This window comes from Aristolochia californica, unplaced genomic scaffold (assembly GCF_029961685.1).
Source record: "Aristolochia californica isolate CCGP_79_NKW_82.1479 unplaced genomic scaffold, dmAriCali1.0.hap1 SCAF_2, whole genome shotgun sequence".
NCBI lineage: Eukaryota > Viridiplantae > Streptophyta > Magnoliopsida > Piperales > Aristolochiaceae > Aristolochia > Aristolochia californica.
The window spans coordinates 33,591,682-33,603,027 of record NW_027181881.1 but is presented as its reverse complement, the minus strand read 5'-3'; the positions used below and the strand labels follow the sequence as shown (position 1 = coordinate 33,603,027).

The following is an 11,346-nucleotide window of genomic DNA, read 5'->3' as shown; positions in this document are numbered from 1 at the left end:
GAAAATTTTGAAGGCAAATATTGAAAATCATAGTCACCACTATTTAGTTGGATAATAAGAAAAAACCAGATATGAAAATTTTATACGCAGGCTTATATTATTTTAAATAATCAACTAATTTTTTAGTGAATTTTATTGATATAAAAAAGTTAGCAAACCCCTCTTCAAAATATAAATTTTATTTTTCAAAATTTTCTCCAATTAAAACCATGCTTCTTTTAAGCTGTTTTGAGGACTCATTTTCACTTTACACTCCAAAAGCATGAGCTCTGAGCAATGAATTATTTTCTCACCCCATGGCTCATTGTTATAATGGACACATGCAAGAAAGTCATCAGCTCCTTCATATTGCCCTTCAAGTTCTAACAGCTAGCCGGAAGTGGGAACGAAGGATTTAATTAAGTGATTCACGCGGCGAGAATCGTCCATTTGGACAGCATGCCCAGCGTCTCTGATTACTTCGATCCTTGATTTCTCCCCCAAGTGCCTGCTTTGATGAAACATTTTCTGATACTTTCGTCCCACATTGAAATGACAAGCAAGCAATGAGGTGTAAGTATAATGAAATGGGTCGTCTCACACATACCTCTGTAGCTTATGACCTAAATACAGCGGGAAAACGTCGTCTTTATCTCCCCAAATGATGAGCGTTTCCTTTCACATCATATCTTCCAACTTAGTGCATTGTAGTTGATGAGTAACAAAAACAAAATTACAAGGTCCTCAGCGTCAGTTTGAGGAAAACAATTCCGGAATACAGTGATTCACCACTGCGCAGATTTTCCCTCGTCGATAAAATCATGTCACATCACCAATGTGTTAGTATCAAATACGGTGTTCAGACAGTCTAAGCAAACGGCGAATTGGGTTTCCGGAAAGCCGAACCTGACCTACCCAAAACGTTAAATCCGACCCCAACCTAATCACCATCCCTGCACCCTGTCCTAATAAATTTGACTTAAACCGGACTCATCCTCATCACATCCTCGTAAGTCTAAATAAGAGAAACAATGTTTCTCTTTTTTTTTTTCAATCCACTTTTTGTGTTCAATGGGTTCCCCATCACCCCTAAAGAATATTAAGAGGGAAGATGGGTTGGCACCCCTTCCATGTACTTACTCATGTTTTTTATGCAAAACATTAGAAGAAGAAGGTTTTGTTTCACTTTAAAAATTATAACATATCATGAATTTTATAAACATATAATTATCATATGTATCTTTATATAAGATACTAAATGATATATTGTATTAAATATATTACAAATTTTTTATATGCTTTTACATATTATATTATAAATTATATTAATTAATTTTTTTACTACATCATATAATTCATAATATTATATTATTTTAGAATACAAACATTTGTTTTTATTTTATATTAATATAATATGTGTATTATATATGAAAGAATTAATGTATTAAACAAAGACTATTATAAACTATCTTATAATATATTATCTGTTGAAGAATAAATATGGAAGACTCTTACAAGACTCTCATAGTAAGAAGTCTCGTAGAGCTAAAACTAATATGGTGGAGTTTTACAAGAGTCTTACAAAAGGTCTCATGAAAGAGTCTCAGTTTAAAGGTCTTTTAATTATATTAGTCTTCTATTTATGTTGAGTTATTTAATTATGCTAAGACTTATCTTTAAGTGTTAGAGTTTAGGTGTAATTGGGACAAGGGTAGTTTTATTGTAATTGGACTCTACTACCTTCCTCTATTATAAATAGAGGTTCATGTACTCTGATTATAATAAGTCAGTGAAGTATTTCTCTTTTCTATAAATTCAACATGGTATCAGAGCAGGTTCTATGAGTTGACTCAGTCAACCCACAAAGATTATGTGATATTTTTTTTATCTATTATCTCTAGCAATTTAGATTTGTATCTATCTTTTTTTCTCTTTTCAATCCTTATACCCGTTGTTTGATTTACGTTTTCACCTCTATACTGAGTTTTTCATATTGCATATTATATATTGACGAAAATATATTCGAGTCTACTTTCTCACACAAAATGAATTTTGGCAATCAAAGTTATCTACAAAGAGAAATTGTTATTTGAAACAGCAAAGGTCAGATTGCAAAAGAGGTTCAAGCAACAAGCTTCAACTTTCAAGTCATTTTATGCTATTAAGAACGAGACATTATATGAAGAATTATATATCAAAAGAAAAATTTGTAAGTCTATTTTCTTTCTTATTCAACCAATTCTCGATCTGAATTTTTTATATGGAGATATTGACCTTGGAAGAGTCAATGGTCATACTAGCATAAGGAGAAAGAGTACTTAGTTCAGCCAGATTTCAGATATTGAAATCTATCAAATTATTTATCTCAAAATAATTATATTTTATGAAGAGAAGTTATAATTGTATGAAAGATATTTAAGTCTAGTTTCAGTAGGAGAAAATTTCATATCAACTTGATATATATATAAGGATATATTCGTATTGGAAAAATCAAAGGTCAAGTTGGTATCCTGTTACATTGAAAAATCTGAATTTAAGCCGAAATTTTTGTATCACTTTTTGAATTACTGTTATTGATCAACAATATCAAAAAATATCTCAATTACCCCTTTTTTCGGTTACCTTTCTCCTAACATCCTTTTTTTACTCCCACATACTCCCTTTGGGTCAACCTCTTGTGTGTTGATATATATGGATGTTTTTAAGTCCATTGAGACTTTTTGTTGGTACCCTTGGTTTCTTATCGTTGTCTTGTGAATGATAGGCATTACCCACTTTAGTGATTATTGTCACTATTTTTGTTCGAAATCCTTTGATGTTGGTTTCGACTTATGTTTTATCATCCATTTTTATCTTTTGAGAGTTTATGTCCGTCATGGAAGAGATTATTACTACATCTATGTTATTTGTTTCAAACTGAGATCGTTATCATTACTTCTCAGCTTGAGGGGGAGAAGTAGAAGATAAACTACAAGAAAGAGGTATTTTATTCCATATGTTGAGCTAATTTTTATGTGACTAAAATATTCAAGAAAGGGAGAGCACAAAATACGAAGTTTTTGCATCTATGAAAAATTGTATTTGTTAAGAATTTTTTTTAGCAAAAAAAAATTAAAAACCAAGAATCATTTTCATTGCAAGCTGAAGATATAAACTCCAACTTAAGGAGTGTTGAAGAACAAATATGAAAGACTCTTACAGGACTCACAATAAGAAGTCTCACAAAAGAAGGTTTTATAAAAGAGTATCAGTTTAATGGTGTTTTAGTTACGTTAGTCTTTTATTTATGTTGAGTTACTTAATTATGCTAAGACTTATCTTTTAAGTGTTTGATTTTGGGTATAATTAGGACAAATGTAGTTTAATTGTAATTGAACTATACTTCTTTCTTCTATTATAAATAAGGGTTCATGTACTCTAATTACATCAAGTCAATAAAGTTTTTCTCTTTTTCATAAATTTACATTATATGACTTTATTTATTTTATTTTTAAAACTTATAATATATCAAAAAATTTATCAACCTACAAATTATTATATATTTTTGTATATTATATTGTTACATAACCAATGTTATAAAATCCTAACCAACGGATTGAACCAAGTTCAACTGGAACCCATCCCTAATCCATGTAATTGGTATATTAGACTCGGATAAGGATCAAAGGGGGGGGTTAGGTCCACCGTGAATTTGAATTCAAGTGAAGAATTGAAATGAACTTAAATGAATTGATTCAACTTCAACTCATCCTTGGGTGTAAGTGTAGACGAGTTCAAGTGCACTGGAAAACAGATTCCAGTGTTAGTGCCCCAAATGAAAAGTATGATATAAATAAGAGAATGAGTAACATTTTATAATATACTTAAATAGAACATATATCCAAACAGATAATTAACCAAAATATGATTTAACGTGTAGTATTATAATATATTAATATCCTAATTAATAAAAAACTATATTATATTACTTAATGATTATATTTTATTATAAAGTAATACAATAATTACGTGTGACTAGAATAAATTATTAAAAATAAATAAATAAAAATTAAAAAATAACATAAGCAAATATAATAAATAAATAAATTATTTTTTAATAACATAAGATATGTTTTAACATTAAAAACAACTAATTTAATACAATAATAAAAATAATATAATAAATAAATATTTATTTATCAATAACATAATATATATTTTTTATGTATTATTAATTAATAATATATTGTCACAAAATTTAAAACCATTAGTTTAATTAATTATAGCAATGGGATAATTAAACTAAAATAATTTATCAAATATTTATTTTAACTATATTTTAATTATGACTATTAAATCACTAATTTAATATAATAATTATTAAATAAATATATTAAATAAATAAAAATAATTATTTTATAAATAAAAATTATAAATTATTATTTTAATGACAATGGTTTAATTTTTCCTAACTTAGAAAAAATTAAACCATTGTCTTTCTCACGATGTACGTCATCTTCCTCAACAGCAGACCGGTGGGCAACGGCGACGGAGGCGACGCTCCGACGGTACTTCAAGAGTGAGAAGAGAGGGAAGTCGAGAGAGAAGAGAAGTCGGGAGGCTGAGAGGCTCTGCGACAGAGGTTTGGCCTCCCGTGCTCTGCAACAGAGGTCAAGAGGGAGAGGAGAGGGAAGAAGGCCGACCGGGGGGGTTGTGGGGGAAGAGTGGGAGGCCAAGAGAGAAGAGAGAAGAGAAGTCGGGAGACCGAGAGGGAGAGGAGAGGGAGGCCGATGGGAGGGAGAAAGAGAAAAAAAAAATTGGCCGAACGCACGACGCCCGCTTCAATCGGTTGATTCACAAAATAGGTGTGAATCCAAATTCTCTGATTTTTGCATGAGGGAATGAAGTGATGTAATTCACTTGAAGAGTTATTCATTCTACACTAACCCATTTATCTAATGAACTAGATAATACGGGTTTATTGTAGACTCCCCCCCATTGAAAATCCAATGACCCAATATGTGACTATTGTGTGATGAAAAAGTTCTTTCTTATAACACAATGGAAGGGGAAGAGTCTAATCCATCCATTAGTGGAAAATCCAAAAATATCCAGAGAGAAGGAATCTAGAGGAAGGGAAGAATCTTCCCCCAATCAAACCATTTTTTTTATTTTTTAAACTATTAGGCTATATTGATGACATCATCCTGGGTTACTTTACCAAATCAATGATTGGGTAATCATATCACATTACATGTTATTTTTATGTATTATGCTATAAATCATATTAAACATTTTCGGGACATTTAAGTCTACAAGACTAGCAAGTAAATATTTTCAATTAAAAATTTAATTAATATTAATTTGAATAATACTTTGAGACTAGTAGATTTAAATCAGTTGGGGCCACGAATAATCACCTGATTTAGAGTAGGAAGCTTATACGATTTCGGTTGCTTCAATAACAGCTCCTTCAGCATCTCCTTCCTCTCCTTCCTGTGATCTTTATACATCACCTTTGCAACAAAAGAGGAACCTTCAGAGCGCGATTTCACATTTCTGATAAACATTTTACTCACGCTTTATTCCACAGACGATACGTGAAAAATCAGCATCTAAACTGTAAATTTGCCGTCCAAAGTTAAGAATGGAGATGAGGACGGAGAAGAGTGATAGAGGCGGGATCACAAACTGTGGCTCATCCATTCGTTTACCAGACGTCAGACATGGCAGAGAATAGATCTCCATGGGGATTGATAGGTTCAGGAAGGAGGATATAACAATGGTAGCACATCAACCTATTCGGACATGGAAGAGTATGGAAGAACGGGAATATTTGTCTTATTTGAGATATTTAAAGGTAGCCAAAGATGTACGCATCGGCATGATATTACTTTTTAGGTTTATTTGTATTATTTGAGATATTAAGTTATTATTTCCCACAACAGACAGAAAAAACTAAATCTTGAAACAGTTCGCTGCCCTTCTCTTTGGAAAAAACGGAAAGTGGTAATGAGAGAGTGGAGCGCAGATGGATCAATTGATAAACAGAAAATTCCAATTTTACGTACTTGAATGAAATCTTGCAATACGAAGGCCGGGATCCACTGCTTCCACGCCGGCGACCGATATATGGATCTCGTCATCAGTATTCTCAAATCCTCGGCTCTCTCCGGCACAAGAATCTCCGCCACATCTCTCCCTCCCTTTCTCAACATCTCCTCTTTCTCTTCCTCGCTCCAGCAGATTCCCGAGCTCATTATAACCACCTTTTCGATCTGTTCTTCGTACATTTCCGCCATCCTGAAAGCTACATAGCCTCCATAACTTAGCCCCACTACAGAATACTTTCTGACTCCGAGCCTTTTCAATCCCTCCCCGACGGACCTGTGAATTAAATGGAAATGTGTGTTTTCATTTTTCTTTTCTTGGAAGCCATATTAAATGGAAACTTAAATGAAAGATGATTGAATGTGAATATCAACATTTGATTGGTATACCTAGCCTGGAATAGTACGGATCTTTCGGAGCTTTTGGAAACGGAACACCCAAAGAAGACGAGATCGGGAACGAAGACATTGAAAGCATCGGAGAGGGACTTGAGTTGGTGTTCCCATTGCCAGCGAGAATTGCCGCCGAAGCCGTGAATCAGGACGAGAGCGGGTTTGTGGAAGCGACGATGCTGAGGCGCCCAGAAGTGGACGGTCGTCTGATTGTCTAGATCGACGGAGCAAGGAGTGAGACCGCAATAAAGGCAGTAGACGTAGAGATAGAAATCGCGGAGGCGGACGAAGCTGATGAAGCACCTCAGGTTGACATTACACAGAGAGGCCAACGGTTGCAGCACAAAAGATACCACAAGAGGAGCGAGATAAATAAAGAAAGGGACGGCTGCCATGAGGATGGAGAAAGAGTATGACGCGAGAGAGAGGATGCCCTTGTGAATGGCGAGATTCGAGAACGAGAACCAGGCCGTAACTGTAAGGCAGGAGTGGCATCTTCCGGAATAAAGCCGAAAGTGAAAGTGAATTAAAGTAAAAATAATAACTAGTTTGTATTAGTATATGCAATTAGTATATGCAATGCAACAATGCACACTTTGTTTCTGTTAGTGTGCACTATATAAAATATTTGTTTGTGTTAATATATACTATAAAAAAATACGGTATAAAATACAGAGAGATTATTTATTAATAAAATATTTTAAAAGATCTGACTTTTAAAAAATCAAATTAATATTTATTAATTAATTAATTATATTAAATATAATAATTAAACAAATACTTTTATAATATTAAAATTTTAATCAAATTTTATTTTTATAATATCTAAATATGAAATAGTTATATAAAAAAATTATTTTATTATATAAAGTTAATCTATTAATAATATCAAAAATAATATTAATTCATTAACAAAATATATAAAAAGTAATATAATTACACAAACACTTACTTTTATAATATCAAAATAGTTAATAAAATTATTATTTTAAACTATTCATTATCCAACGTAAACAACGTAATAATAAATAAAAAATAACACAAATATAACTTAATCTAATATTTAATATAAAAACCTACAATTGTACATACAAAATGCAACAAAAAATATTTAATTTTATTAAAACATAATAGTCAAAATTTTTGCCAAATCTGAATTACTAATACGTCTCGAAAATATGATGCTCTTGCAGATTGTACTATTTCTTTGTGTATCCACATCATTATCTTCAAAATCATCACCACAATCACTATCTTTATCTTCATTCGCATGGTTATCTTCACAATGTTCTCCACTGGAATCATCACTTAATCATATTCTTCATATTCAAATAAATCCATGTAATACTCCATACATATATAATTATGTAATATACAGCAAACAATCACAATTTTTACCTAGACATAAAAATCAAAAGGAGGAGCATTTTTTAATATATTGAAACAAACTTTTAAAGCCCCAAATGTACGCTTAAAAGTATTATATAAAGATGAGTGCCTTTGGTTAAATAATTCTCTTTCATCAGTAGGAGTATTATCTCCAAATTCTTGCAAATGATAACGAGTCCCTTGATAGGGAGCCAAAAACCCTGGAAGATTTACATATCCAACATCTACCAAATAATATTTGCCTACAATAAAATATATATCTATCATAAACTAATAAAAATAATAATAAATTAAAATAGACTAGAGAGATAAGTGACATTTACCTTCAGGAACCCAAAGTTTATCTCGTTCGGTTAATACTGACTTCAATACACATGAATCAGCTATTGATCCCTCCCATCCAACAGTCCCTATTCTTGCCATACATGACTTTGAAATGCTAAGATCATAATAAGCAGTTACTATTCTTGGCATATCATGTTCATTTACTATGAATATTTTCATCAACAAACCAAAGCTACAAACCAACGGGACAAACTTCAAGAAGACGAGTATCATTGACATTATCCAGCATTATTTTTTACTTGAATTTTGAATACATATAAAAAGTACACATACCTGGAAGCTCAGCCACTGGAAGTACTGCGGGCAAAGTTCTTCTACAACTCAGGTGCCAATGTCTCCACATCTAGCAAGAATGATTCCAACCCAGAGACTCTTGTTACCTTCTTGTTACCCTGTCTCCGTTTAATCATAATCTGGACAGTCTTAAGAGCACCCTTGCGCAGAATAGTGTCAGCCCCCCTGGTTACTTTCTGGTGAATCTGCAAACGACTAAAAAATGTAGATCCCAAGTCCCTGTGAACCTCAGATAGGTAACTTGAACCCTTTTTAATGGTTCCCTTATAGAGAGCATCACACAGTATGGCATCCAAAACCACCATTGCTTAATCGGTAGGCTTGACTAAATTCTCCTTCTCCACATCCCGGGTAACACCAGAAGGCCTACATGGTAACACATGACCTGACCTACAATGATGTATATACAAGAAGTTGTCAATAAATTCTATAGTTGGGGACAAATTTGAAAAAATTAAACAACCACAATAACCAGGTCATAATAATGAAAACTTACAGTGATATAATTGATAACTTCAAAAAGGGTAAATCTTTATCTACTCAGTGGAACATGAACCAAAAGAGGTATCCAGCTGATCCAGCTAAGCATGCAGAGAGAGAGAGAGAGAGAGAGAGAGAGAGAAACTCTCACCAAAATGTGCTTCCTGACATTGGAAGGCCCTTATCAATCACTGTTGTATGCAATGCTTGTAGGAGACATTTATCCAAAAGAGCATCGATTTCTTCTGTAGACAAATGTACTTGGTTCTTCCAGGGAAATATCATCTGAAATTTTCAGGCTCCTTATATCTTCACCTAATTCTTTACAAACTGCACTCTTACAATCTAATTGTACTGAGCCATCAGCAACTCTTCCTGACTCATGCTGTGAGTCCGCTACTTGTTCTATCATTATGAGTTTCACTTAGGGTATTAGTTGGCCCAGCATCAACATCTCCACACACACCAGATATCTCCAGAACTGACAACAATGAAGGATCTGAAAACACAGTGTCTTCTAGAAATCCACCATCTGGTACATAAATGACCTTCAACTGAGCCCCTGCATGCTCCACAAAATCAAAGATTGCATCTTTGAAGTTAAAGAAAATGATGCAGTCCACATTTCATGTACAAAAGAAAACATAAAAATGGAGTAACTCAGACTATAGTGCTTGCCACAATGAATCACGATAGAAATGCAATATACGAAGAGCCTTGCCACGAAGACCAGCTTTTAATGCTTCTATGCTACTCATTGCAGTTATCCCAACCTGAAAAATAATTAAAATACTTCAATCAGATCAACATAATTTCTAGAGAAAAGGTAAAATGCCTCAAATTCAGAAAAAAACATAAGAATAAAAATAAGGAAATAATATATAAAAAACAAGTAAGCATACAACAATTGGTGCTGGATTCCCTGGCACTTTTGCTGCCCACGGCTGACCTGCTAAGAAGGAAGGTAGACCTTCCAAAGGTATAGTGATACCAGGAAACATCAAATCTGCACCTCCTATTATAAATCGAGATACCTCCCCAGTCTTCAATACAAATGCTGGCAACAGATCCGAAACATTCCACAAAGAATAAACTGCCATGATCAAGATCATAATGGCTTAAAAAACTATCAACTATATCAAAGGAACATCAGCATTGAGGATTAGAACCAGAAGAAGTCCATGGGTTAGCAATTTATTTCCAGTAGAACAACTTGAAATTTGTGAGATGAAAGACATTTTAAAGATGCAAAATAGAACTCCATAAAAGGCAAACTTCACAAGAAAAGGATGTGATAAGTATATAATAAAGGCCTGTTGGAAATATTTCCTCGCCGTGGCCGTCTACATAAAAAATCATTGGAAAGCCTTCTTCTACACCATAAACTACTGTTCGGTTTGGGAACTTTGACACGGTTATCTCTGCCTACATTAAGGAAAAAAGAGAAAATTTAATAGAACTAATCAAAACAACTAAGAAGGAAAGAATAAAATGTCAGCAATGACAAAGATACTTAGGCAAACATATCAATGAGCATGTGATTCGGACACAAGAACTAGTAAGCCCAATTTAATCTCAATAAAAAAAGGATAAATACAAAAAGGGAAATATATCATGTGATGCAGTACATGGCTCAATTGAGGATAAAGACAGTCATCCAAACAATTGAAGACATAGAGGTTGGGCTAGCCATATTCCAGCATTCTCTATTAGCGTTATATCAGTAATTTTGTAGGGTTATCATGCCTCACAGCAAAAGACAACAGTAAGATCTCCTTCAAGGAAAGAAATAAGTTGCTGATCATAAGCACTGATTGATAGCAGTGACTTTGTCTGAATCAGTATTAACAATATCTCTATTTCACGTAAAACCATTGTGGTTCCTGGTCTTTTCCTGAGAGGACTTTTCTATTTTCTTTTTCTGGAATGATAGTTTAAGTTTCTCTTGATCAATTTTAAGCTTGTCAGTGTTTCAACACATAACTAAATTCCATAAAGAACTTGAACCATAATCAGAGTTCATTTTACCTTTGGAGGCAGTATGGGATCTATATCAGCATCTGAGTCGTGAGGAAACTTTTCTTTAATTGTTCGCCTGAGCTTTTTTCTATCAGCTCCAGACAACCGAGAAAATGACTTTGCCTCAATTGCTTTCTTGAACATAGTGATCAACTACTATTGATTCAGTAAAGATTCCCCGATCAAACTACAATGCGACATGAGACTTGACATTAGAAGACACGGAGCAGAGACCGAATTAACTATTTTCACTTTGAAAATAAACCATTTTAACTGGTTTGCGTATTTTGTCCAGTTACTGATACAAGGGTATGCACAAGGAAATGACAAATTTACACTAAATAAAATATAGAAAAGG

General features: G+C 33.2%; 1 protein-coding gene and 1 pseudogene across 1 annotated transcript; both read right to left on the bottom strand.

Moving 5' to 3' along the window:
• Window positions 1-298: 298 nt before the first annotated feature.
• On the bottom strand, window positions 299-6,856 carry LOC137954978 (uncharacterized). Its single transcript, XM_068801870.1, has 5 exons — window positions 6,459-6,856; window positions 6,030-6,345; window positions 5,379-5,474; window positions 587-654; window positions 299-487 (listed from the first exon to the last, which is right to left on the bottom strand). The coding sequence occupies exons 1-5, from the start codon at window positions 6,854-6,856 to the stop codon at window positions 370-372; spliced, it is 996 nt and encodes a 331-aa protein (XP_068657971.1). The 3' UTR covers window positions 299-369.
• A 725-nt stretch (window positions 6,857-7,581) lies between these two features.
• Window positions 7,582-11,132, bottom strand: LOC137954977 (uncharacterized; annotated as a pseudogene).
• Between the last annotated feature and the right edge of the window lie 214 nt (window positions 11,133-11,346).

Bases quoted from the DNA above. Each gene is read 5' to 3' on its own strand.
- LOC137954978 (XM_068801870.1), bottom strand. From the start codon at position 6,856: ATGGCAGCCGTCCCTTTCTTTATTTATCTCGCTCCTCTTGTGGTATCT. The intron at 5,475-6,029 runs GTACGTAAAATT...TTTGTTGCAAAG, and splicing joins TATTGCAAGATTTCATTCAA to GTGATGTATAAAGATCACAG. The intron at 655-5,378 runs GTGATTATTCGT...ATGATGTGAAAG, and splicing joins AGCTTCCTACTCTAAATCAG to GAAACGCTCATCATTTGGGG.